This window comes from Daphnia pulex, chromosome 1 (assembly GCF_021134715.1).
Source record: "Daphnia pulex isolate KAP4 chromosome 1, ASM2113471v1".
NCBI classification, from domain to species: domain Eukaryota; kingdom Metazoa; phylum Arthropoda; class Branchiopoda; order Diplostraca; family Daphniidae; genus Daphnia; species Daphnia pulex.
Genome location: NC_060017.1, coordinates 8,211,828 through 8,239,781, shown reverse-complemented (window position 1 = coordinate 8,239,781; position 27,954 = coordinate 8,211,828). Strand labels below are relative to the sequence as shown.

The 27,954-nt window shown below is 43.9% G+C and overlaps 5 protein-coding genes across 6 annotated transcripts; 3 read left to right on the top strand and 2 right to left on the bottom strand.

The window, feature by feature from the left end:
- The first annotated feature begins 86 nt into the window (after window positions 1–86).
- On the top strand, window positions 87–1,542 carry LOC124195267 (transcription factor Sp9-like). The gene is made up of 2 exons (XM_046589673.1): window positions 87–942; window positions 1,020–1,542. The coding sequence occupies exons 1-2, from the start codon at window positions 168–170 to the stop codon at window positions 1,382–1,384; spliced, it is 1,140 nt and encodes a 379-aa protein (XP_046445629.1). The 5' UTR covers window positions 87–167; the 3' UTR covers window positions 1,385–1,542.
- Window positions 1,543–7,293: 5,751 nt separating this feature from the next.
- On the top strand, window positions 7,294–7,854 carry LOC124192708. The gene is made up of 2 exons (XM_046586167.1): window positions 7,294–7,383; window positions 7,450–7,854. The coding sequence occupies exons 1-2, from the start codon at window positions 7,366–7,368 to the stop codon at window positions 7,738–7,740; spliced, it is 309 nt and encodes a 102-aa protein (XP_046442123.1). The 5' UTR covers window positions 7,294–7,365; the 3' UTR covers window positions 7,741–7,854.
- Window positions 7,855–8,990: 1,136 nt separating this feature from the next.
- Window positions 8,991–12,199, bottom strand: LOC124192693 (protein zwilch homolog). Its single transcript, XM_046586147.1, has 11 exons — window positions 11,813–12,199; window positions 11,506–11,744; window positions 11,187–11,421; window positions 10,971–11,126; window positions 10,708–10,906; window positions 10,531–10,626; window positions 10,386–10,462; window positions 10,178–10,322; window positions 9,832–10,099; window positions 9,313–9,428; window positions 8,991–9,193 (listed from the first exon to the last, which is right to left on the bottom strand). Exons 1-11 carry the CDS (start codon window positions 11,927–11,929, stop codon window positions 9,120–9,122), a joined length of 1,722 nt encoding a protein of 573 aa, XP_046442103.1. The 5' UTR covers window positions 11,930–12,199; the 3' UTR covers window positions 8,991–9,119.
- A 1,279-nt stretch (window positions 12,200–13,478) lies between these two features.
- Window positions 13,479–23,495, top strand: LOC124192681 (bromodomain-containing protein 4A-like). 2 transcript variants are annotated; one of them, XM_046586123.1, is made up of 14 exons: window positions 13,479–13,675; window positions 14,148–14,202; window positions 14,269–14,493; window positions 14,572–14,905; window positions 14,983–16,490; window positions 16,567–16,765; window positions 16,853–17,023; window positions 17,096–17,215; window positions 17,446–17,601; window positions 20,507–20,589; window positions 20,703–21,853; window positions 21,947–22,194; window positions 22,309–22,427; window positions 22,499–23,495. In XM_046586123.1, exons 1-14 carry the CDS (start codon window positions 13,617–13,619, stop codon window positions 22,562–22,564), a joined length of 4,494 nt encoding a protein of 1,497 aa, XP_046442079.1. In that variant the 5' UTR covers window positions 13,479–13,616; the 3' UTR covers window positions 22,565–23,495. The 2 variants fall into 2 exon arrangements, with proteins under 2 accessions (XP_046442079.1, XP_046442090.1); XM_046586134.1 differs by lacking the exon at window positions 13,479–13,675 and adding an exon at window positions 13,712–13,905.
- A 2-nt stretch (window positions 23,496–23,497) lies between these two features.
- Window positions 23,498–24,692, bottom strand: LOC124192699 (high affinity copper uptake protein 1-like). Its single transcript, XM_046586159.1, has 5 exons — window positions 24,625–24,692; window positions 24,381–24,559; window positions 24,174–24,307; window positions 23,992–24,099; window positions 23,498–23,906 (listed from the first exon to the last, which is right to left on the bottom strand). The coding sequence occupies exons 2-5, from the start codon at window positions 24,549–24,551 to the stop codon at window positions 23,699–23,701; spliced, it is 621 nt and encodes a 206-aa protein (XP_046442115.1). The 5' UTR covers window positions 24,552–24,559; window positions 24,625–24,692; the 3' UTR covers window positions 23,498–23,698.
- Window positions 24,693–27,954: the final 3,262 nt, after the last annotated feature.

Below are 27,954 nucleotides of genomic sequence, written 5' to 3'. Positions count from 1 at the left end.
GCCCCCATCCACTCCCTTCTGTCGGCCGGCTGGCCCCTATATAAAGTGGGACTGGGCCACCAGACGGACCAACATTGGCAGTCCACTCGCCATCGAGTCAGCACCTCTCTCATCTCCATCGTCTCTCCTGAAAGTGAAAACCAGTTTTGAATTGAATTAAAATCAGAATGACTCTGATTCCGTGCAACGCTCAAAGTGAGAAACTCTTCCGGCCGTGGGATTCAGATTGCGGCGCATCCGCCCGCACTACCACCAGCAGCAAAGAATCTTCTCCGGCTGCCGCCATCATCCTGGCCATGAAGGAAGAACAACACGACCGGCTCTTGGTCGTCAGCTCGCCGGAATCGTCTCCATCCGGAGCTCATTCCTCATCTTCATCCGACGCTTCCTCTTGTGACGAGTCGGAAGCTTCTTCATCCAGCAGCAGCAGTTTGGGCGCTGGATCACCGGCAGCTTCCGCCTATTCTTATTCGGCCATCCAGCAGGCCTACTCCGCCCACATGATGTCCCTGGGCCACCACCACCAGCCGTCGCCTTTTCTTGCTTCCGGATGGATGCCCACCGCCGACACCTTCCATCCGCATCACCTGCACCACCATCACCAGTTGCCACAGCATTTCCAGCCGGAAGCTCCGTCGATGGAACGATTTTTGGCTTCGCTGGAATCCTCGCCGGAAGCTTTGCATCCGAGCCGATTGGCCGCCCTGGGAATGGGCCCCAACGAAATTGGCGAACTTTACCAAATGGCCGGATTCAAGCCTTTGATCCAGCACCACTACCCGTCGGCCGCCATGGCCGGAACCACCACCTCCTCCCACCACCACAATCCGTCTTCCGGTTCGGGCAATAAGAAGCAGCGACCCAAGCGATTCCGGTGCCCGCACTGTCAGGTGGCCTTTAGCAACAACGGCCAACTCAAAGGCCACGTCCGCAGTCACACTGGTATTAATTCATTTGTTCTAACTTGATTCCATTTAGAGCCAATTGTATTAACTTTTTGATTATTTTAATTATTTAAGGAGAGAGACCGTTCAAATGCGACGAGGAATCGTGCGGGAAAACGTTCACCCGCAACGAGGAATTGACCCGTCACAAGCGAATTCACACGGGACTGAGGCCGTTCTCGTGCGCCGTTTGTTCCAAACGATTCGGCCGACGGGATCACCTGAAAAAGCACAGCCGCATCCATCAGCGCAGCAGCAGTGGCCATTCCGCCTCTTCCGCCGCCCATCACGGATTGAACACGAGCGGAAGCTCCAGCGGTGGCGGCCAACTGGACCTCCACCACCTCCCGTACCACTACGGCAGCGGTTTGAATGTTCTTCAGCCCGCTGGATCTATTCCGTCTTCTTTATCCGGCGGAAGTAGTTTTTCCTTCCAGTGAATCCTCCACGACCGAGTCGCTGTCTATACATAATTACATAATAATACCTCGCGCAGATTGTCCATATCGTAATGTACATATAAATTGAAATTGTGTATTTGTACACTCGTCGTTTATTCTGAATGATTTGCTCAAAATACAAAATAACAACCAATCGATTTCTATTAGCTATTCTATTCGTACATATTGACTGGACTATATGCACACAGGTGAGAGAGGAGAGGAAGTGGCCGCCTGTTGTTATATTGTCCAGCAAAATGGACGAGAAAGATAAAACGGGTCGGAAGACGAAGCCATTAGCCGATGACACAACACACGGCCCGGCCCCTTGTGCCCATCGTGCCCATGTCCAGCACAAAAATCCACTTGATCGTCGTCACACTGGCCATCCGCAACATCAATCTGTTGTGCGGATATAAGAAAACAGCGGGTGACATTTGCTGCTGGTCGTATCGATGGGTCCCCCTATTATAACCGGCCGGCCTATTGATCTGTGTACACATTGGGGACCCCTGGTTATTATATATGGGCCGGACTGACCTGCTGGCCGGCCCTCGCCCGTTAAAAATGTGACAACGACGTCCGATCGTCGTTAAATCTTTCTCGTCGTCACTCACACAGAGAGAGTGTGTACTGTATACAAAGCCAGCAGCAGCAAATAACACCAAAGTGATGAAAATCACAGGTCCACTTTCAGTAGGACCAAAACTGGACGGATTGAGGTCAAGTCATCATTCCGGCCTATACAAATAAGTCTATACACACAAAAGTGATGGAAATCGATATGGATACGAGTCTAAATTGAGGTGTCTTATATTATATTCTATCTTGTATATTAGATATTCCAGTTGCGCTCGTCTAATAGACTATTTTAGGCCTACAAGTATGAAACAAATATAAACAGGCAACCAGTCTTTGCTTTAAACTATTTGGCATTTTCATATTAGACCCAATTGATTCCGTATTTCTGTTTGTAGGTTCATCTCAAAGGTAAAAGGGCCATAACAAATAGCAAGTTGATGCAGAGTTGTAGCCGAGAAGAAGAAAAAGTCAAAAAGTGAAACACTATCGAGTGGCCTTTTTCTCTAGTTGATTTGCTTTTGAAAGGGCCTCAAAAGCCAATCCAGTATCCTTTTGTGTGTCACTTTTGACTCTGCGTCTCCTCACACACACGTATATACAGAAGCCCCAGCAAATGAATGGCCCATATAATATAAAGTGAGGGGAGAAATATATAAGTCAAGAATGAAAACCTCCAGCTCCATCTTCTTCTTCTTCTCGGTGCATCCCTCATCGTTGGTCGATATGCCCCGAAAAAATCTAAAGGCTATAACCCCCCACCCCCACTGTATATATACCTTGGCCCTTGGCCATTATTAGAGGCAGCACAACAACAAACGAGATGGACCTGCCGTTTACCATTTCCCAATAGTTGTGAGAGGCCCAGCTAGAAAAGAAGAAGAATAGATCAACTCCCACGAGTAAAGGTCGATCCTCCTGTAGTATAGAGATACGCGTGAGGAGAGAGAAGGTGGCCGTGCTGTGTATAAGATATATACGTTGCTGGTGTATAGTAGCTGTATAGTAGCACTATAGTGGCAGTCACAGGTCTAATTAAAAGGTGCGACACTCCTGGATGAAGAGCCTCCCCCCCCCCTATCCTTAAAGAGGGTGAAGGATGAATGTCTTTTGAAAGGAGGGGACCCACCCGCTGAGAATGAGAGGGCGTACCTGAGGGAACGACAATTCCATCCATCTCTACACTGCTGCTCTTTTTTCCTTATTCTTCAAAAGTGATTCGATTGCCTATTCTTCCGGCCGACGGAATTGACATGAAGGAATCGACTTTCTTCCACATCATCTCGACCATTTTCCCAGTAGCGAAATTCAAACAACAATCCGAGTTTATTACATATCGTTTATTTGATATCAAAATTGACTTTGATTTAGCCAATGTTTTTCAAAAGTATTTGAACTAGTGTACAACAATTTGTTGGTTGGAAGTTGGAGGGGCGGGTGTCGGCACGTCCAGACAGAGCGAATCGACTGGGGAATGAAAGACAATGGGCCGGTCGTCCCCGGAGAACGTGACTCCAGTCGATTGGCAAAAGAAAAGAAAATCCGGACTGACTAGACGACGACCAACCAACTTTTTAATTCAACCAAGACCATCAGACCTGCCCTTTTTTTTAAAAAAATAATATTCTTCTTTGTACTATCGTCACCACTGTGTAGCAACATCCATATATAAAGACTGTGGACATACAAAACGTTTCTGCTGGCCAGCATCTCCTTGTGTCGTTTGTTTCTGTTGGGTTTGGCCTCCCTTCACGCCTTTGATGAAACCCCAAAACTACCGCGCCAAGAACAAATCGTCGTCGTCGTTGTTTTTCTATATATCCATTTCCCATAGGTGCTGGACTGGACTGGACTAGCACAATAGTGTCTGAGCCTATTGACCATGGACGGATCTCGTCTCCTATCCACCACATCGAACGCCGATCGCAATAATAACTCGGCAGGTAGAGACTGCAGCCAAGGAGAAGAATGGCTAAGCCAAAAGCAGAATAATTCGATCGGAAGAAAACTAAACCACACAGCGACTCACATCTACTGAGCATAGGGTTGGTATATATAGTGACACACAGTCGCTCATGTTTCACACACAGCCTCACACAAATCTCTACGACCAGAAAAGAAGAAGGAGAGTCAAGAAGAAGATGCTGATCCTTCTAAAGTCGGCACTTGTTATCTTCTCTCTATCTCTCCTTTTATGCATACCACCCAAACGATAAAGAAACAGCAGCAGCAGCCGCCGCCCGTATTCGAAATTCGATACGCCGCCGCCGATTCTCATCATCTCCGGCAGCCCTTTTTCTCTACTTCTTCTACTTCTTTTGATATAAAAGTCCCATGACCGTCGCACATCATTCCGATCCTGCTGCAGTGGCTGGCCATCTCAGGCGTGTAGCAAAGTGCGCACCTTAACAGCATCGTCCCTTTTGGCTGGCAGCTAGCAGGAGAAGAAGAAGAAGAAGATGGCTAATTATCTATTCAAGCGGATATATACAAACACGGCGGCGGTGCTGATGTATCCAATTAAAAAGACCGACTGGTGGGAAATAATCGCCCGACGAATGGAATTAAAAGAAGAAGAAGACCACACAGAGCACATTGGCTGGCCATAGATGACATCTCATTCAAACATTTTAACCGCGCGACTGTTTCAAACATTTCTCTCTCTCCCGCCATTCCCTTTTTCTATTAAATAAAAATTAAACGGCCGCTTCTTAGTTCTTATACGCCTTTTTCTTATACTGCCTCGGCCACACATCAGTCCATTATATCATTGGTGAATACCATCTTCTTTTTAAATTTTTAGAACTGTGCAAAGGAGAAAATGTTTCGTTTTTCTTGTCTCCGTTTCGTTTCGCTTGGCCCTCGCCTTTGAGTCCCCAAAAAGGTGACACCACCACCAGCTAGAAGAAGAAGAAGTTGATAATGCAGCAGGTAAAAGATTCAGTTTCTCTACGGTTGTCAACTTGCAGCAGCAGAGTCCACAGTATATCGGCCATTGCACGATAGGCAGCAGCAGCCCGACGGCGGTGAAAATGTGTCCCCGCTAGAATATGGAATCAAATGTTTTCTTAAGGGGAAAAGGCTTGCTGGAAATTGTTTTTGATGTATAAGCGGACGTGCGAGGTATATTGCATCGGCAGGTAATAAAAACGGCCCAGCAGCTAGCGACAACCGTGCGGTGTAGTACACGGTTTATTTCTTATTGGGGAACAAAAAGGGACGGACGAGATTTTCGACCTGCGACAGCAACAGATGACCACCAAATTCAAAATGCGCCAGCACTCGTCTGCCTCTAAATGAGAGGATCCACCGCCCATTTTTTGATTGGGAAATTGTAAAAAACATTTTTTCTCTCCTTTTTGTCTTTTCTTTTTACTTTACCCGGCCCCATATGACAGTGGGCGTGTATTTCTACCTCTTTTTAAAAAAGACGTTTAGTTCTTTTTCCTTTTTCAGTTGACATTTGCATTCAAACGAGAATTTGGCCGCCATTCCCGGAAAAAGTAAAAAAGGGTCACGTCGAAAATTGCACACAAGAATTTGAGTGGATTACACAGCGACTTAAACTTGTACTACATCTCGGTGGATTATAAGACGGTGGTTGTAATGCAGGTCACAAGTGGGCTTTTACCAGCTCTTACTTTAGAAGCCCATGTAAAAAGTGACGCGATGAGTGTTATTTATGCACGCAGCCACAGTAGCTTCTTATACAGTGTGACCTATAATTCCACTCAAAAGAACTGTTGCTCTTTGCTATAGGGAAATGTTGAATAGATGTTTAAAAAAAGGGTCTAAAAGATATAGACTCCTGGTCTAGTCGTCGGACTCTTGAGCAACACAAAGATAACAGAAGCCTTTTATTTATCGATGTATTTATGGTTTTCCATATAGTAGTAGCTTCTATTTCATTTTTGTTTATTTATTTTGGGTGGGAAAATAACATTTCCCCCTCCTTTTATAGAAAGACTCGTCGAGATCGTGTCGACTGTTTGTTGGGAATTTAAAAGAGTCTGATGAAAAGGACACGGACGTGAATTATATATCTAATAAGAAACGAGCTGGTAAAAGTTGCTCGGCCGCTGGGTTTCACTGAACGTCTCTGCCTCTTGACGTTATTGGAATCCCCCCAGAAACAGAACAAAAGTTACGACCATCTGCCGCGGTTGGTCTACCATATCAACAGCAGCAGGTTCTTCATCTTTTTTCAATGGAAAAATTTCTTTTTTCTAAAAAATGGTGAGAGTTGCCCAAAAATGTCAATAATTTACCGTCGAATAATCAAGTTCCAGCACCGTCGGCATATGCAATGGGGTTGGGCCTCTCATCCCAAAGGCCTAAAGAGTCGACAACATTTGGTGGTGTGACAAGTCAAGACAAGCGGATTTCGATATTTTACGACTGACGCCATCCGAATAAATCGACTTATTATTATTATTATGATTCTTATATTCTATAGATTTCATTAGGGAGGCTGTGGATGGCTGCCCCCCTTTTTCTTCTTTTATATTATAATAGGAATTAAAAAAGGTCAACTACTGTCTGCCACAGGATCAGACAGTCTGAGACAAGATCCACCACGCGGATTGGAAATAAAACAAGTGTCAAAGAAACTATGAGTGCCTGCCGCCTTTTCCCTGCGCAGTAGCTGATGATATCCATTTGTCCAGGGTGGAGGGGGGCCAGCTCCCTACTGGATGCTGGATTCAGAGCGAGGGAAAGGGGAGAATTGTAAGACAATGACGACCACAATAACAACAAACAAAATGAACAAGGGAAATCCAGCAGCCGGCCGGATCGTTCGGGGACTATTGCGGAGACAATGGCCGACTAGACAGTCATAAGAGACTATCGTCTATTGGCACTACTCAATGTTTGGCGTAGCTTCTTACAATGACTGCAAATATATTTTGATTGGTAGTGTGCACCATTTTTTTTTTTTAATTCCGGAATGCGGAAATTTTGTTTTTCATTTTACTTGGTAATGGCAAAGTTGCAAATGACCCCGGAAGGTATACAACTTTCATGCCAAACCCCCCAGCAGCCCTTGAGAAACAATCTGTGCATGTATGTTCGATGCCAAAGTTGGCCGTCGTTCAATTCATTTGATTCAAATTGTCGATCCAAATTGACTTTGTTTTTGTTTTGTTTTCTTTATAGCCAAGATCAAAAACTGAGTTAAAAACAAGTGAATTATTCCAAACAAGTCTTTATCCAAGGTTATCATCCGCATGATTATTCCGCTGCCCAGTCATTATAGACGCTGGATCATTAATTTATTCTAGATTGTTATTAGGGCGTTGTCTCGTGCCCGTAGCCATGCCAAATCCCATAATAAGAGCCGAGTATAAAAAGGTAGCCGACAATTCAATATCGACATCACTCGTCCGATCAACCAGGAAACGATGAAAGTCTTATTTGTGGTAAGTTGCTCAGTCTCAATTGATTTTATTTAATTTCTAAAAATCTTTAATACAATTTTTGATCAGATGTTTAGTCTGTTGTTGGTCTGTGCCACTGCCGTGCCGCAATTGTGGCCGTACCATGACCACCAGTCAATATCCAATGATGCCTTTTACAATAACAACCAGAACCAGCAGAGCCTCTACATGTCGTCCATGTTCCCCGGTTACAACAATTTCGCCGTCGCCCAGCAGTCTTCCAATTACGGCGGATATCCTTACGCCCAGCAGCAGCCAAATCATTTCTTCGCCTTCCCAGCATATCCCAGCCACTCGGCTGCCGCCGCTGCTGTCGCCACTTCGGGATCCTTTTACTAATTCTCACCTCTGCGCTAGACGTACATACAAGTAGATGACTATAAGCTACTGTTTAGAAACTGATTCAACTTTTTGCTGTCAATAAAAATGAGATTGAATTTCGAGTTCCAAAAAGAGAAGAGATTTGCCATTGTCGTTTTTCAGGTGAACTATGACCCTGGGCAGTTTGCCACTCGTTGCTAACAAAAGGATTAGAGACGGGAGTCGTGTTTTTCATGGCTGTTATCCATCCATCCATCCCTGAGGAGAGGAATCCAGGCGCAAATAAGTCTCCTCCGACCAATCGGGTCACTCGATTTGTTTATGGCCGTCCAGCAGTTTTCATATTTCCATCAGATATGCTGGGGCAGCATAGTAGTAGACTATCCATCTATAGACTGTGTCTGCTGTGTCAGATTTCATTAACTCGATGGTATTCCGGAATGTTGGCACAGCTCTTGTGAATTGATTCTGTTGAAGGAGCGAAGGAGAGATTCGGCGCGGATCATTTGCTTTTCTCATTAAAGGGCACGCGGCTTCTTCTTCTATGGAGGCCAGTAGCCCAGCAGCTACCAGCAGAGCCCACAAGATTGAAAAAGATAGAAAAAAGGTACGAGCCTACGAAGAGGTTTGAAGGGACAGAGAGGTGCTGCTAGTGGTTGGCTACGACAAACGACAGCCAGCACACCTTCTTCTTCTTCTTCTTGGATGGAACCGAAAAGAAGAAGAGCAACTCCAATCTAGAAAGGGGGAGAAAAAAGGCTCCATCATAAAAACATAAAATGCCATACAGCACAAAAGTGGGGGCTAAAGAATAAAGGGACTTTTTCTAAATAATAATAAAAAAGGAGGAAAGCGGCTGCTTCATCATCTCATACTCGACCTGGCAGCACTCGGTGTGACCAGGGTATCAATAATAATCATAAAAAAAATACACCGAAATTCGAACCCTTTTTCCCCTTATAACCCCCTCGATTGATACAACAACAACAACAACACACAAAAAAAGGTCAGAAAAGGGGCTAATGTGTTATTGTCAAGACTTTGGGGTTACACTCGTTGTCTCCGGGACACTTTCCAGTGGCCTGAGCACGGACATAAGAGGCGCCACAACAATATCCTCCCCAGCGGACATGCATTTGAGTGTGCGCGCCCATTTGGATGGAAGATTCAATAGCCACCGACTACTACACACTAGCTACTGAATGCGCAAAATACACACACCCATACATTATCGGCCCATAAAATGATGGCTGACAGCGACAAATGGCAAAGATGGCAAGCGTTTGTATATTCCCAACTCTTTTTTTTCCCCTTTTTTATCCACAATCAATTTAGTAACGCATGAAAAATAACGTTGAAGAAATGGCGGAGCTGCTGCTGGCTCCATTCATCACCTTTTAGAGGAGCTGTTGAGTTTTGGTGAGATAGCGCTCGACACTGTAGAGCCGCTCGCCGACCGCTTCCTCGTCACCTATCGGAAAGAAGAAATAAAAGATGATGAGTGAACACCGTGGAATAACGGGGGAATGTCCACAAAGAGATCCATCAGCGAGATGGTGATCAAGAAACTAGATCGGATATATCATGTACCTGCCGAGGAAGCGTCGAGGAGGTTGTTGGCCGTCAGTTGACAAGCCAATTTAACCGGATGGCAATCAGTCGTCGAGGTGAATTCCACTCGCCATTTCTCCACCGAAGAGCCGCTCCTGTCCGAAAAGTAGAAAAAGAAGAAAAGGACAATCATAAAATAAAGCTCGCTCCACATTCCAGGTTAATGGTAAGCCCTTAAGAAGCCGATCTAAGCCACTCAAATTCAACCTATACAAGACTAGGAGCTGCTACTACAATTTTCAAGATACGACTATCTCTCTCTTTCTATATAGAGTGAGAAGGAGGAAAGTGGATTTACATGCTGTCCCTCACCTCCTCCCCCCACCCCCACCCAAAAAAGAAAAAAACTCCCATGTCTAATTGTTTTGTTTTACAACAGCGGCTCCTTGTCTTTGTACCCTTTACTCGACATGGAAAATTGCAGAGCCATTCGACTGCAATTCAAACCAATTTTTATAAAAATTTATTAGTTTTTTTCTTTTTCTCTATTTTCTTTACTCTTGATGTTGAAAGAAGCCCTTCAGGAGGCAAACGCCCAGCTGGAAGGAGAATTCTTTTCCGAGGTTATCAGGGTTGCGATAGTGTTCCAGCAAAGGGGTGATGACATCGCGCAGGGCCAAATGAGGAAGTTGGAGGACTCGATGGCACAAGCAAACGACCTCGACGGCAGATTGGATCGACGTTAAACAGTTGAGTTGCTCGCCAAAGGCAGTGCCATCTTGTGGCAGAAACATGGAGATCACACGCTCGGCCACCAAGTTGTTGCCTACACGGGAAAGTCACGAGAACGTTACTAATTTTTTATTACTATCGACACCAAACTATAGACGAGGCTCTTATTTACCGCTAAAAATGTACAGGTAGTCGCGCTTCAGTTTTTCGATCCCCATTTCAATGAGGAGAGACACGGGCTCCATGCCTGTAAACTGCGGAAGCGCATCGTTCTGGCGCAACATTTTACCGAATCGGGTCGGATTGTCGAAAAACACCTACCACGAATCATGCGAGACAGAATGACCACAATGCTTAAATCGATTGGATAATCATCATACCATTGGGTGATCCGATTTGGCTCGTTGCAACGTGTACTGTAAACTTTGGGATAATTCGCTGAAACTGCTGCAGTTCTCTGTTTTGGATTTAAAACAATTGTGCGTAAGTCGTAAATGGTAAAAAGGAAACATCTTTTTAAATTACGTGATAGTAATTCCCACAGGTGGTCGATAAAATCCATCGGCGTGCGCTTGTAAATCAATTGTTGTTCGTCGTAAAGCTCCTCGTAGTCCATTTTCCCTAAAATTCAAATAGAGCATCATTAATTAGATTTTGATCAATGCATCCAGAAAGAATTAATGGGTAAAAATCATGTAGTACCTTTCAGTTGATCAGTCTCGTCTTTGCAAAAGGCCGAAATCAATTTGTCGATTTCTTCCCTCAACGTTTTCTGTGACGTTTTGACGAACCAAACAATTTCGAGCGATTCCAGTCCTTTGATCAAATGTTGAAGCGTGTTTAATTGCCTCCAGATTTCGTAGGCTCCGCTACAGGTTTCACCGGGTAATGGACGGACGATCTAAATAGAATTTTTAAATCAAGAATTTTATCTACAAATCTCCATTCGACTTCTTAGTTCTTACCACTTTAGCCTGTGAGGCAATGTGAGGAAATTCAAGAACTTTTGATGGTTTCATCCAACTGCATTCCAGCCTAACGTATGCTACACTAACATCTGGCTCGGCATTGAAATTGATTCCACGATAGGCTTCGTAAACAGCAAATGCTCGCGTCGAAAACTGTCGTAAAGGAAAAATCAATTACGCTGTGATGTTAACGCAAATTTTGACTCCCCTCACCTCTCCAACTTGTGTCATGAAGGCCATTTCAGATTTCAAGTGGTCGAATTGAATGTTGGTGTGTGTTGCCGTAATGGGACCAGCAACTGTAATCTTGTAATGAGTCAACTCGTTGTTCTTCCCTTTTTCAATCCCAAGGATGGAGGTTCTTTCTCCGTCTTCTGCATCACACAAACAGAATACCGGTAAAGCAGACTGGAGTGATGTATCAAGGATGAAGTTTGATAAAATTCCTCTGTAAAGTATATACAAATTTATCTTGATGGATCAGATACCAGACTGAAAACTAATTATTCAAATTGAATGAACTTCATACTACCTAGCTTCAAACGATGAAAAGGGTTTGTAGCGACAAGATTTTAGTTCTGATTTATGGTGAGAGTCCATGGATTCTTTAGAATAAAAATCTTCATCTTGAATTTTCAAGACATCTAAATCAAATGGGCACTCTAGTGGGGTTCCTGCCATGTCCATCTGTTCTTGCAAAGATTTGACTTCCACTTCCGGCTCAATTATTGGCTGTATCTTGGGTGATTGAACTTTTTTTTGGACTGGAACCTAGATTTCATTTAACAAAGGTTATACATAGAGTTTAATTGAAATAATATAATAATTTGGATTCTTACCACTTTGTCTTTGAAAACAAATAGACATTCTTTCTTTCTGATGAATGATAGGAAATCACTGTGAATTGGAAGTTGTGACAGTACCATAGACTGGAAAGCAGGTGTAGTAAGTTTCATCTTTTAAAGTAATAGAGTATTTGACTATTTGTATGATTTTGATTAAAAATAGGAAAGATGTTATTCAACAATCGTCGTTTTCGCATACGACACGAACCAATAACAAATTTGAAGTTTCACGAGTCCAAGAAGTTACCTGGCGGGTCGGCTTAGAACTAAAATGGGTTTCTGCAACCGGCACAACGTCGAAAAAGCTCAACAGGCCAGTGAGGAATTGCAGAACCTATTTCATTTCGACTGAAATTTTCAAAAATTTTCAGAGTTGCCAGTTCAGCTAAATAATGAATCTGATAGAATGTATGTTTTTATTTTTTTTTGTAAACAATTGATTGCTAAAAATGCGGAAAAACGACGACGGCGCAATAGAAAAAGGGACTCAGCGTAAATATTCTTCTATTTTCCCATGTTCCCAAATTCTTAGCTTATTATTAGCCTCCTGACGTGCGTAGTTGTATATTGCGGTTTAGTTTTTGCACGATTCAGCGCAAATACCCAGTTCGAAGGAATTTTTGCAGCTCGGGAAAAACAGGAAGAGAGGGCAATGTGCAGTTATGTTCATGTCATAAACCATTTATAAATGCTTATAAGATATCATCGTTAAGTAGCGATGTCTGTCCTTTTCAACGCTTCGCCACCCTAACCCAACCGTATTAGAAATGTAAGATTCGAGGTGGGGGGGAAATGTTACGTAAATGGCTTTTTCCGAGGGCTGTCACCCGCACAAAAAGTTGGCCGAGCCAGAAGTGCCTATCAGTTCGTGGCTCCCTCCTCCTATTCTCCTGATATTTGTTATATCCCCCCCCCCTCCTTCGTGAGCCACGGCCCACGGAACGAACACAACGGGATTTTTTGTATTCTTTTCACAAGGTGCTATTTTTTGTGGCTAGATGTCGTTTGAAACTTTCAACTCTTTTTCTCTAATTATGTGCATTACTTTAATCAATACTTGAGTTTGCAATTTATTGAGCAAGTTTCCGATTAGGCAATTTCTCAGTCAAAAGGGTTTGGCTACGCAGTGGAAAAAATAATGATTACAAAATCAGAGTGATTGTACCGGTTAACAGATGTCGTTTTCAAGGCCCGTAAAGCAGAAAGAGAATTAGCTTTAGGGCTCCTATTTTACAGAAGGGAGAGAGTAGCCAACGTTGGTTGTCGGCAGTGGAAGCCCAGAGCCCCAGAATCGTCCTTTCTCTCGAGTTGAACGGGTCATAGTCTGTACATGTAAACCGAAATTTTTGTTTAGTGTTACATTTCCGCCTTCTCATAATCATAACATTAATGTACATCAGTAGATCGACGAACGTGTTAATATGTTTGTGATTTTTTATCTATTTTCGTAACATTTACTAAACATCACATCTATTTGTATTACTCACTTCCGGTGTATTACATGCTGTCGTGTTAATTGAATAACAATAAAAAAATTGTATTTAGTTATATTAATGTGATTGTGTTTATTTGTCTGTTATTTTTCAAAAGAGGTTGAGAAGTAATAAAAAAAAAGAAGAAACTGGAATAGTGACATATTTTTATTTGGCAACCAGACAGCCGAGTAGTTCACCTTATAGCCGCAAAGACGACTTGTCGCCTTGTAAAGAAGACGCCATGTTGGGATGAGGACGGTTGTGTCGTCGCTATTGCTTTGGTGTTAAAAAAATCTGAATTGGTTTCATTATCCGGTCGTATCATGGAGCAGGAGGGCCATCCCCATCCGTACGATCGGCCTTCTTCAGAATCCTCTGATGGGTACAATTATAACTTTTGTATCTTTCGAGTAGCAATAAACGTGAATTTCGTTTGGAGATTGACGATTTCGTTACTATCCCGCCCCAGCACAGAGACCCCAAGCTTTCCGTTCTAGTATGCGTCCTCCAAGCCAGCCGTTGTTTGGGGCTCGTCTCTATGACTAGGGTCTCTTCCTTTCAAAGTTGTGATTGCAATTGTGATTATTACGAAAGAGTCATTACTGGGTTCTGGTGTGTTAAATCTTCTTTTCTAAAATCTTAACGGGAATTGTGTGTTTCGTCATCCTCTTGTGTGTGTGATTAGTGACCCAAGCTTCAGGTTCAAAACTTGCCCCAAGCCCCCTCAACTGTCATTGTTGTTGGGCTTCCAATTTGCTAGACAGTTTGTGACTATGTGCATTGTGTTAAAACTAGTGATAGTGCTCAAGTTATTGTGGGAAAACAACTAACCCTGGAATTATTATCTTTTGTAGATTTGCCATGTCCTATCGGAGTGAAGGAGAATCAACCAAGGAAAATGACAAAATGGTATGACTCTTTGGCTTCCCCCCAGTGTTTGGTAGCATTTTTTAACATTATGTATGATGTTTACAGATGTCTACACCTATATCAAGACCTGAACCCCCTCCAAGAGAGGAACCAATTCTGGAGCCCATCAACGGGATTGTACAGCCTCCAGTTGTCCCTCCACCTAACCGCCCTGGAAGATGTACCAACCAGCTCCAGTACATTCAGAAGTTTGTCATGAAAGCGGTGTGGAAACACTCTTTCGCTTGGCCATTTCACCAACCTGTTGATGCCAAGAAACTTGGCTTACCTGTAAGTCAACAAGTCTCTTTTTCCTTCCTGCCTTTGCTTGCCGCTAATGTCTAGACTTGTGTGTGATGTGCTTCTCAGGACTATTTCAAAATCATAAAATACCCCATGGATCTGGGAACTGTGAAAAAGCGACTGGAGAATAATTACTACTGGAGTGCCAAAGAGTGCATTCAAGACTTTAACACCATGTTCACCAATTGCTATGTGTACAATAAGCCCGGGGAAGATGTGGTTTTGATGGCCCAGACTCTGGAAAAGCTTTTCCTGACTAAGGTAGCTCAAATGCCCAAAGATGAGATTGAAATCGAATCAACACCGGGCAAAGCTAGCAAATTCAAGAAAGCACCAATCAGGGGGAGACCGCCTGGTTCCACCAAAATCATATTGCCAGGACTGAATCAAATAGCAGCAGGTAAGGATTTTGTTGTTGTTGCTGGTTCCCATGTGCTTAGGACCTTGATTGAATGTTACATAACTTTAACCAAACAGGTATAACCATGAACAATGCAATGTCAATGGGTGGGCCATCATTGATTGGACCCCCATCGTCATTACCACCAGTTCCTTCTTCGGCCCCATCAGTCGGGGGATCGTATTATCCTGGTCCTGAAATGCCTTTGCCTCCCATCGCGACGACGATGAGTAACAACAGTAACAGCAGCTCAACAACGTCCACAATCCCCTCGATGCCATCACATCCTCCACCCCCTATGCGCAGTTTACCCGCTCCAACTTTACCACCTGTACAGCCCATTTTACCTACTCCACCCCCGGCTCCGACGATGCCCGTCAGAGGCCCGGTCAACCCAGTCCATCCTTCGTCGGCGGCGCATCCCAGCGCCGCTCCCATGTCGAGTGGGGCAGGAGGAGGAGGAGGAGGTTTTTCTTCCACTCAGGGGCCTTCAGCTCCCGGTTTGGTGGACAGCGGACAGTTGAGCATGCACGACTCGTCGTCACTGCATGGGGCAGGTGTCCTGGGCAACCACAATCCCAGCAAAGTAAAGAAAGGCGTGAAACGGAAGGCCGACACGACGACTCCAACGTCCAACACGCCTTACGATTCCCCCGGCGGCATGGTGTTGCACAGCGCTGGCAAAGTGGCCAAGATCTCTTCACGGCGTGAGTCTGGACGACAGATCAAGAAAGTGGTCAAAGACTTGCCCGACACGCTGCCACAACACCACTCGAAGCCTCGCGATAAGTTGCGCGAATCCACAAAGGCCTGTAACGAGATTCTCAAGGAACTATTTTCAAAGAAGCACTCTGGCTATGCGTGGCCATTTTACAAGCCGGTGGACGCTGGATTGCTGGGACTTCACGATTACCACGACATCATCAAGAAACCCATGGATCTGGGTACGGTCAAGGCCAAAATGGATGGCAGAGAATACCGATCGGCTGCTGAATTTGCCAGCGATGTCCGAATGATCTTCACCAATTGCTACAAATACAACCCCCCAGACCATGACGTTGTAGCCATGGCGAGGAAACTTCAAGACGTTTTCGAGATGCGCTACGCCAAGATCCCCGACGACGGGCCCGATGCCGATGGGGAATCCATCGGAGGTGACGACAAGTCATCGGGCTCTGATATGGAGTCGGGCTCCGAGTCTGACTCTGACGGATCCGACAGTGACGACAGCGCACACGACGAAAGAGACCGGAAGCTCATGCAGTTCCAGGAGCAGCTTCGAATTATGCAGGAACAATTGCGATCACTGATGGAGGACAGCGCCAGACGGAGAAGGAAGCGAGAAAAGACCAAGAAGGATCTCAAACGAGATGTCATCAAAGACAAAGCGGGACCGACAGCAGCTTCCGTGGCTGAAAGCAACGCCATGGCAGCACCTTTATCCGGACCGCCTGCTTCCATGGCATCGCAGAATTCCATGGCGCCTTTGAGTGACATGAAACTGCCACCCATGCCCATGCCCGGTATGCCGGGCATGGTCGAATCAAAGTTGGTATCGACTGGGAAACAAATGAAACCGTCCAAGGTAATAATTTCGCTTCTTCTTTCTTTCTTCTTTTGTGTTCAAATCTTTAATTCGCACGATTTTTATTTGTGCACAGGTGAGTGCTAGTGCCAGTAGTCAACCCAAGAAACCGAGAAATTCGGCGTCCACCAAGTCGGCCGTAACGGCGCCACCTGGCAAGAAGAAACCCGCCCCTCCACCTGCAGGTGCTTTTGATTCGGAAGACGAGGACAATGCTAAACCAATGTCTTATGACGAGAAGCGACAACTCAGTTTGGACATCAACAAGCTTCCAGGTACGGTTCCTTTCTCGACCTTGTCTCTTTTTTAAAGAAAAAATAATCAGATTGACGTAACCTTTTTACTGATTGCTCGTTTTGCAGGGGACAAACTTGGTCGTGTCGTTCACATCATTCAATCGAGAGAACCATCTTTACGAGACTCTAATCCTGACGAGATTGAAATCGACTTTGAAACACTCAAACCCTCAACGCTCCGAGAGCTTGAATCCTACGTGGCTTCGTGCTTGCGCAAGAAGCCTCGTAAACCTTACTGTACGTTATTTTCATTGAAGGTTAACTATTGCTGTCGTTCATTAATGTAATTGATGGGAAATCTTATGGCAGACAAAAAGCAAGCTGGAAAGACGAAAGATGAGGCCATGCGGGAGAAGGAACGAGAGTTGAATGAGAGATTGCAAGACGTGACGGGAAAACTGGGATCAGCCAAGAAGGTCCATCGCAAAGGTTAAAACTTTCCATTTTCTCTTACATTTCTTGTCGTGTAGTTAATGCCCCAGTGAGAATCTATTGATGAGCCTTTTCTCGACAAAGGTCTACCGTTTCTACCAATGACGGGATTCTTTCAGCTAAAAAAGCATTTGCTATCGTATTGTTTCTATTTGAGAGATTGAAGTTATAACATTGTTTTTCTTTTCCGCTTTTTTTTTCGTGGTTTATTTTGTTGGTATGTTTAGAAGAGGCTAAAGGAGCCGCTGATGGTGCTGGTGGTGGTGGAGCCGCAGGGGCCGGAGCTGCTTCCCGCTTGTCTTCATCTTCGAGCAGTTCCGATTCCGACAGTAGCAGTTCGAGTTCCAGTTCGAGTTCTTCCGATTCATCGGATTCGGAAGCAGGTTAGCCCCTCTTCTCCGTCTTAAACTGAAAGACCGAACGTTCTCATGCCCTTCCTCAGCCCCCCAATCCTCCTCTTTTTTTTTTTTACCCGTCAATTCCAATCTCATACTCGTTCACATTGTGAAGTGTCGCGGTATTTTCCTCCATAATCAATCAAGCAATAGCTGCCGCTCGTTTGCTCCTATTTTTCCTGCCAGTTCGCCATGATTAGATCGTGAGCTGTTTGACGAAGGAGTCTGGTTCTTAAGACGGTTCAGATTTCCTCGCAGTATCACACGAAGCGACCGTGTACCCAAAGAATTGCTACACACTCACACAGCTAGCTCTTCTTTGGTGACACACGCAAAAGTCTAGTTTCGAACATAATAGTTGTCTTCAGCAAACACGGTAGAGATGATTCAAAGCAGTGAGTTGCGCCAAGAGTGTCAGAGCTGTACGCAAGAGAAAAAAAAAAGCCGCGAGTGCAGAATGTGTCTTTGGGAGGCTCGACCTGAGCCTTAAAAAAACACAAAATTTTTGGTTTTCCTTTTATTTCTCTCATTCTTCTTCTTCTTCCTTTTGGGTTATCTTTCAACTGGCCACACACACTGAAAGATCTCGATTTTTCAGTATTCCTATCTCATTCCTCCTCTCACACATCATCATCCTGTGTCATCATCACACATCGACATTGAAAAGAATTAAGTTTTTTTTTATTTCCTTCCTTCCTCTGCCCATCCGTTTTTGTTTTTTTGCGCGAGATGATGAACTTGTTTGGTTTTCGTTTTGTTTGTTATCGCCGCCGAGATCTCCTTTCAACACACACGGATTCTTTGTTATCCATTCCGCCATTCAATTATTTTGACTAGTGGATGATTTTGTCCCTTGCCATGTTGACAAATCCTCAGTAGGTCTGGTACCTGAAACGCTTGTGTCGTGAGTTGTCGGATCATTCGCTGCTCTTTTTACTTCGTCCCTTTCAACTGCGACGAAAAGGAGGCGATTTTTGATGGCGTTGCGTCTACACTTAAACAAAAAGAAACAAGCAAAAGTGGTTGCGAAGGATCATCAGGCCTCGTCTTCCCCTTCCAGCCTTCTCTCCATCCCCAGTGTTTGTTTGTTTTTTTTCCTTTTTGAATTCACTCGGGCTCGAGACTTAAAAAAACAAGAGCCTCCAAGACGCTTTCAGCACTCAACGGCTCCCTCCACCTCCTTTCTCTCTTCCGATGACGACGCCATTACCGACCCCCACTTGTTTGCACGCATGCAAATAAGGACGACATTGTCTTTCTCTGCCACACCGCATCCCCCCCCTACCACGCCATGTCCTCCTCTTAGCTAATTTTCGTCATCTTTTGGGATTGGAGTCCAGTTTGATTCAGAAAGATTCGAGTGCTCAAGTTTGATGGGAGGGAAAGCGTTCGGGGGGAGCCCCTTTTTTTCATTATTTCTTTCTTTTGAAACGACAAACTGCCTCAGAAAGTTATAAAAAAAAATCGAGTATTTAGTACGGTCGTTTTTCTTTCTTTTTGCGAGGATTGCGTCATCCTCTTACATGAACGGTGAAAATAGAACGGGGATATCGTCCCTGTTTTGATTTGTTTTTGCATGGAAGTTAGTAACGTTTGGACATGTAAATAGTTTCTCTCTTGACTTCTCCACTTGGAGAACAAATGAACAATTCAGAATAATTAAGCTATAATTAAAGACCATTTCTTTTTTCTTTTAAGTGACTACTTGAAAGAAGAGAAAAAAACAAATTATCTCCCTTCCCTCCTGACTTTTGATGATTGTTCGTTTCTTTTGACTTTCCGAATTTCTAATCTGATCCGCTAGCGTCAAAATGTAGAAAGTTGCCAACGTTTTCGCGTGACGTGGTTTCCTTCAATCTCGTACTTAAAACAAGAAAAAATAGCCCTAAAAATATTTAAAAAAAAACAAATCGTGGTCGTCGTGCGATTGAGACATGAAAAGACAAATTCTATCTCGAAACAAAAATTCCTCCCTTTCACCCAAGAGAACCGCCGCCCGCCTGTTTTTTGGCTTCAAAGATTCTGTGGTTCATTCGCTCATATTTTGTAACAATGAATAGTTTTTTTTTCTCTCTCCTTCTTCTCATCTGTAAAATGTTGTCATCGTCTCGTTCACACACATCTTCCCCTCCTCCTCTTCACACACACAAAACTTTTGTTACTCGGATTCAAAAAAATTTTACATTTTTTAAAAACTTAATTTTGGTTTTTAAGAATTCTATACCCTCCCCCCCCCCCGCCTCCTATTTTTTTTTTCTTCTCTTCTTTCCTCTGTTTCATGGTTTACCGTACATCGTACAATGTATACCGTACAACACTGTGTAAGGTCATCGACAAAATTTTTTTGCAATAAACGAAGTGTAAAACAAACACACATGATAAATCATCCATGCCGGCCCTAAACAAAAACAAGACAAGATGCTCCTCGGACACTTTCACACACACACACACGCATCACGTCGTTCACTACTTTCCATGTCTCAAGCTGATTGATCTTTTTCTCTTTCTTTTTTACTTACTTCTTTGTCCTTTTTTATCATCATCATCATCACTTCCTGTTTGACAATGAAAATTGTATCTCTTCTTTCATTTGGGTTTTTGATCGAATCACATTCTGCACTCGGTCGCTCTGATACTGAATCGTAGTAGATTTATTATTGGACTTTTTTTCATTTATTATTATTTTTTTTTTGAAAATACCGCCAGCCCGTAGTAGTTTTGAAGTCGACTTGCTTTTTTTTTTCGAATCGACTCGTCAGAAATTTTTTGGGGAATTTCGGGGCGGCTATGGGAGAAGGAAGAGGAAGGAAGGAAGGAGAACGCGGGAAATGTTTTATTGTGTCGGATGAATGAAAATGTGACGATGATATCAATACTACCACGCCTTTTTCAGAACCCAATGCACAACAACAGCAGCAGCAACAACAACAGCAGCAACAACAACGCAAGGCCAAGCGAAAGGAGTCCGAAGGCGAGGTAACGAATTGATTCCCATTTTTCTTTTTGATTGGATGTCTAAGATTTTTTTCGCGAATTTCATTTTTCAACTTGTTTTTCTTTTCTCTTTTTGCTGGTCCTGACATTTCTAGATGGTGGACGTCATGAGCGTGACACCGCGCCGAAGCTGGCCAACTAACGAGGGTGCTCACAGTCAGGGTGGTGGCGATAGTCAGCGAGCGCATCCATCGACTGGCAACATTCACCACCAATCTCACCACCCTCACGGCAATCGTGCCATGACTTCTGCCGCTGCTCACGCGAATGCGACAACTTCTTCAAACACTTCTGCTGCCAACAACACCTTGCCCTCACACATGGAGTCGTCAGCTCAAAAATCGAGCTCACATGCTGGCCAGGGATCGCTCAAACCACCACTGCCGCCGCCAGTGATGACACCACAGCAGCAACAGCAACAGCCAACTCAGCAACAACAATCGCTGCCACATCAGCAGCAGCAGGTCCGACCTCTGGCAAGTGCCGCGTCCAACAACAACCTGCCTCCAGGTTCGAGCAGCCTCTTTAGTCCACCGTCTGGCACGTCGTTGCCATCTATGGCTGACATACAACAACAGCAACAACACCTCCTTCACCAGCAGCAGCAACAACAACAAGCCAACTTGTTCGTTAACGGCCAATCGGACATGAATCAACCGCCAGGCTACCCTGGCACAGGTGGGGGTTCGGCTGCTCACAACAACATGGGCCATGTCAAATCGGAAAATCAATCCGCCTCGGGTGGACAATACGATTTCCAATCTCGGATGGATCTTCCCATGAACGACTTTGACCAGCATCAAAAGGACATGATGCAAATGCCTGGCGACAATCTCTTCAACTCGATGGCCCAGCAGCAGCAGCATCCCATCCACCATTCGCAATCACTTGGAGATATCAAATCCATGGGCCATGCCTCGAATGTCTCCAGTCCGGCGATGTCGATGCCCGTCTCGGGCGGCAAACCCAAGTCTCACTCGGCCGCCATGGCCCAAGTCCGAAATGCCAGTTCGTGGTCGTCATTGGCCGCCTCCACTCCGGCCGGCTCTTCGAAATCGTCCAATATTGGCGATTCGTTTCAAATGTTTAAACGCCAAGCCAAGGAGAAGGAGGCCCGCCAAAAGGCTCTGATTGAACAGCAGGAAATGCGTCGCCAGCAGAAGGAGCAAGCGGAAAGGGAACGAATGAGGGTGGAAGCCGATCGCAGACGCGAGCGGGAAGAAGAAGAAGCTTTGGAGAATGCCAGGTAATGTTCACTCCAGTTTGTGATTTTTTAAAAAAAGACGAATTTAAACTAACCTTGTTTCTTTTGGCGTTGTTGTTTGTATTTGGCACACAGGCGAGTGGCCATTGGCTTGCAAGATGAAGCTCGTCCGTCGCCTCCAACCAAGACGGGATTGAGTCCAATCCAGCAGAGCGCTCCGCCGCCACCTCCACTTTCTGCTTCGGTCGTCACCAAAACACACCACTCACACGTGGCGGCCCAGCAGCAGCATCGGACTTCACCCGCCCCGACACCCCCGTCGGCTCCCTCGCCAGCAGCGGCCGTTGGTGGAGGGGTTCCTCTTCCCTCGCCATCTCCTAAAGGTATGTTGTTTTTTATCCGTCATTCTCCCCCTCCTGACTTTCCCAGAAACTTTCACCCTAACGATTTTTCTTTTTTCTCTTTCTCTTCTGACTTTTATTTTATTCGTTGCGTAGGACAATCAGCGCCGAGCCCCGCTTCTTCGGCTCCACCGATGGGTGGCGCTTCAACCAATGCTGACAAAGAGCGTGAAAGGCAGAGGCTGCGAGAGCAAGAGCGTAGGAAGCGAGAAGCCGTAAGATGATTTACCTTTTTTATATTTTATTTTGTATTGATTTCTAAAAATTTCTTTTTCTTTTCTTTCAGTTGGCTGGCCAAATTGACATGAATCGCCAGAGCGATTTGATGGCAGCGTTCGAGGAATTGCTCTAAAATCTGGACGAGTCTAGTGCTATAGACGGATCGACGAGTTTACCCTTCTGAACCTTTGTTACGTGTACTGGCCATTCAACCATTACAAACTTGTTGCGTTACGTATCTTGTTCTTTTTTTTTCTTTTTTCCTTATTTTTTGTGTGTCCTCTCGTTTGTATTTTTCCCTCCTTTTTCTCAATGATGATGCGCCACCCATTTTCTGTCTTGATTTCATCCTCTTCTTATTTTGTCTCCACAATCGTCTTCTTCTTTCAGTGGAAATCGAAATGTAGAATAAGGCAAAATTGTCCTTCCTGCTCCACCCCCCCCCCCTCCTCCTCATCGTAGATTTAAGTTTATTCAAATTACCATTTTTTTTTCTTTTCAATTGGAATTCAATGCAAGAACCCCTTGACCACCACCAACGTCTCCTCCACATGCGCCCGAATATCTCTTCTAAACACACTTCCCCAAGCTCCCGCCTCCCTTTTTTAATTATTATTATAATTAAGTGTAATCGAATGTAAATACTTGTGTAACACGTAGGACTCAAAATTGTCTGAAACCACGAAATGTCGTCATTGGAAACGTTCAAGGGTACTCGTTGACAGTGTAGACGCTTTCGAAAGAAAAAAACAAAACAAAATATTGAAGAAAAAGAAAAAATTGATGACAAAAAAATACTTGATTACAAAAGTCTTATGTTTTTCCTCTTTCTCTTTCTGCCCTCTTATCATTCATTTGAAATAAAGAAAATTTGAGAAAAAAACAAACAATTAACCTTATAAAAACCAGCACAAATAAAAATTTGCTGAATTCCTGTTTGTTTAAAATTCTTGGAAAATTGACACGTTGTGGCAATGATATTGTGTCGTGTCCTTGGATTTATTATTATTAACTTTTTTTTTTCCTGAAATGTGGTTTTCATTTACATACACAACTTAGCCATTGATGCTGCTAAAATGTCTCATTTATTCGAATTGTCGAGTAGTCATACCGACTAATATAATCCCATAATAACAACGGTCATTAATCCAATCGAATGGAATACAACCAAATAATTCCCCATGACACAAGTGACAAAATGTACACACACTTGATCCCGTTGATCCGTGGAAGGAGAGGAAACGTCATCATCAACTGCATCATTTTTCTAATGACAATGTTCTGTAATATCGACGAGAAATCCTTTGCGCCAGCCGAAGAAAAAGTAGCCGACGGTGCAGCCCAAAACGACGGCCATGAAGAGCCACACGTTGTAGGTCATGACGATCAACATGAGCAAATAGGAAATGATCATCTGGAGAAGATGTAAAGCCGTTTGAATGTAATGGGACGCACTGGTCACGCTCGTCTTGAAGCTGATTGGAGGAAAGACAAAAGCATTTAGAACACAAATCTCGTCTTACATTTAGAATTCGGAATATCGGTTCGGTGTAGTAGTACCTCATTGGCGTCCTATTGACTTGACTAGAAGTCTCACTGCCGGCCTCACCGGGAGTTTTGACATTGTTGTAAGTGACGGATGTATAATGTTTGCTACTCAGGTACTCACTGGGCAGAAATAAAAGATAATATTTAATTATTTCGATCAATGGTTGCAATAGTTAAAAAAAAAGATAAATTACCGGAAATATTTCAATCCTTCGTAAAGGATTCCCATCAGGAAAATGCCGATACAAGAACCGACCATAGCACCGACAGTTTGAATGTCCCATCCCTGGAACAGGACAACGGCCTTGTAATCTGCGTAAAAGTACATCTGCGAGAGAGATATAAGAGCTAGGTTAATTATAGTTTCGATTCCAAATTAAAAAAAAGAGATTTAAAAATACCTGCATCATCATCATCATTCCACTGTTTGGTGAGGCGTGATTATGTCCAGCGGTTTCGGCAACCATGGCTGCGTGGTCGTGCATTGTAGTGGTTTCCATGCTGGCACCGTGCGCGCCCATGTCGTGTCCATCGTGGCCCATATTGTGATGATCGTGGTGATCGTGAGACATTTTATTTTCTGTAACCAAAATAAACCAAAACAACAACGTTACCAAATGTAAACAACAACGTTTCAATTTCGACCTTGGAGAAACTTTAGGGCATATGCAACTGGCTTACGTATACGACTTTCTCGAGGGACGAATGGCAAACAACTACTGGAAAATAGGAAAGATGTGTGTGAAACCAAAAGTGACCCAACAACCGGGTTTTCCCTTTTCAAACAAATGAGGAGTGAGGAAAGTTAGCTCCAGGGGTTTTCAAGTGAAAGGCAATAACTTTCGCTCATTTTGTAAACATTGCGCGGAAAAAAAAAGTTGCACTTTCTACACAAGATTTTATCACATTTCCCCGTGGTTATTTCGTTTTGCAAAGTTATTGAACTCGATTTGCCAAAAAAAATTCGTTGAGAAAACGTGTGAAAATGTGCCTGGGCTCTCACCTGAATGTTACCAGTAGTGCTGCACGATCGGCTCCCAAATTGAGTCTACCAAGGATTTGGCACTGGGGCTGAGATAGAAAAGACAAGTGCTGACGCCCATCGGCAGTTGGAGGCGTCGCTTATATAGGATACCGCCGCGGTGGCGCGCGTGATTAGACCGGGCATACCGTTATCGCTCATCTCCGATGATAACAACAGGTTAATCTTAATCTCAGCACTGGACCAAAAAAATGTTGTTGCAGGAAAACAGGTTTTGATGAGCCTTTAATTTCAAGACGAAAGAGGATCAGTGCGTCCCATTACATTCAAATGACTCGCAATCCAGTCCACCTAGCGGACCATTACATCAGAAATGGGCGAAGCTAAAGGGAGAAGACTAGGACTCGGGGCTCTATTTTTAAAACTTTTTTGGCATTTCGGCAGCAAGAAAAAAATAAATCTCAACAAATATAATGTCGACCAAGACACTTTGGGTTGATGGGGGCACCAGGCGGCTAAACTAAAAATATGGGCCATTGGGACCAGTTTCCGGAATTCTACAGAATGAATTACAAATAATTCCGAGTAGAGTAATAATCCAAAATGTAGTCCATCCTGGATGTCTGTATTCCCTAGTCGCGATATTGGATCGGCTGGCGATGAAAAATGGAAAAATAGTTTTGTGCGTTTTGTGGTTTAAGGTTCACTCTCAGCTGATCCGCCATCACCGGACGCCCCGAGTTCGTCCCGGCGTTGGGGGGATACGACCCCCCCACTCCCGATCACCACCAGTCGCTCCACCCGTCGTACACTCGCCGCCCTTCTTTCTCTCCTACTATCTCGGCTCATGTTTTGTTAAAAATAATAACCACACAAGACGTGACGTCAGGGAAGTGCCGGCAGCAATGGGACCGACGTGCCGTGCGCAGAACAGGTACAACCGGGTCACTCTAACACGAAACTAGACGCTAGCGAATGAATTTTAATTTAATTGGCGGCAATGCAAATCGATTTGCGGCAAAATTAAATGGCAAATCATTCGTTTCGATTATTACGAATTTTCAACTTTTAATTTCATTTGAATTTTCATTTCTATAGGCGGGAAGTCGGAGGTTTGAATTTAGTCGTTTACCGAGTATGAGAGCAGTGCCGTGCGCAAAGTATGATCCTTGGACGGACGAAAGTCGATAGGGAGGAGGATGTAACCGTCAGACGGTCGTGCCGTGCGCATTAAACGCGTTCGATATCGAACAGAGAGCGGTCGGCCTGACGTGAGAGCCGCCTACGTGATCCTTCCTACACAGCACCCGATCCGTACATTGAACAATATACCAGTTGCACATACCGATTCGCCCCTTTTTTTTCCTTTCTCATCTCGTTAAACTTTGACCGCAAAATAACAACCGTCGCTATATTACACCAAGCCCAGTAACAATTATCTATATAGCTAGTCATTTGTGCAAACAATCTTGTTATTTTCAGTACAACCATCACGGCTATAAAATAGTTGATGGAATAGAATTAATTATGAGGATATCCGGATACACTTGAAATGCTTATACACGAACCGATGATCCTCTTATTGTTTGACGGGTGCATCATCCAAGCCAAGGTTAAAGCATTTTTGTCATTACATAAAAGACATTCTTGACGGTATTGTCCATTCCTTAATCAAATTCCTGAAATGTCTTTTCCTTTATTGTCAGCCGACTCAATATGACCCCGAAAATAAATCGATGAATGAAAGTGATCGTTTAATAACTTTAAGAACAGCGCAAAAATGATTTCGTGTTATTTAATGTCAAAATATTTAACTTTGAATATCTCATTTGTTTTTTTTTGCCACTCTGAGACAGTCCAATCCAATCTAGATCCTTTTTGTCACATCGACAAATTTCAATCAGATTTGCGAAATTAATCCAAGGTCGCTCCATGATTTATAAAGAGACTCGGTATCATTTATTTATTGCGACAGCACGATCACGATTTGTTTTCCTCTTCAGATTGCGTGAAACTTGAACGTTTAATTTTCACGAAATGTTCCCGCTCAACTCCGCCATCTTTTGTTGGGAAAAGAAAGCTCATTCAGCCCAATTTGAAACTTTGAATTCTACTGGAATTATTGGCCACCATGAAAGGATGACAAGATTGAATTATTTCAGTTGGGACAGTCTTCATCTCGGCTAAATTTCCCAATTAATTTTTTGGAAAAAAACAATTTGCATTAACTATGCATGACGTCATTAGATTTAGATGGGCATTGTGTTGATTCGATGGACAAGAGCAAAACGAGTTTTTGTGATCGATCTCCACACGAACGCGCAACACAAACAGAAATGAATCCTCCACCTGCATCGCAACAACCTTCAAACTGAAGAAGTCATCAGCTAATAAAATCATTTCTTTTGTTTGGCTCTTTATTTCTGCGTTCATCGGTCATCTGCCCTTTGCAGAAATAACCACACCCGGATTGTCTCTGAAAATAAATTAATTTGCGTGCAAATGCCCGGGATAAATAAAACGCATCATCTCTGCTATAGAAAAAAACCGGCCGTTTTACATCCAATGAACGTCCTTTTACCATCTATGAAAATCTAAAATAGATTGACATGGAACTAACCCATCATCCATCTACAATGAACGTTGTTTGGTAGGTAACATTGCGTTAATTGTGTTGCTAGGAGCAGATGGCCAACAAATGAGCGCTCATCCCAACAATTCTGTAAAAAAGATGCCTTAACAACTGGAGGTCTGCTATTGTGTTTAACCACATCAATTTTAAACTCGTAAAAAGAAATTGTATTGAAATCATTGAGATAACACATTGTTTTCATCTGCTCGCCCAACTACTACCCCTACGCCGGTTTGAACTACCGCGCTGGATTCCCCTACACTTACGGCGCTCCTTTCACCTACCCATTCGTCCAGGCGACCGCTGCTCCCGCTGCTGTGGTTTAAAATATTTGATCTGACTCAGTTAATGTTTACTTTTT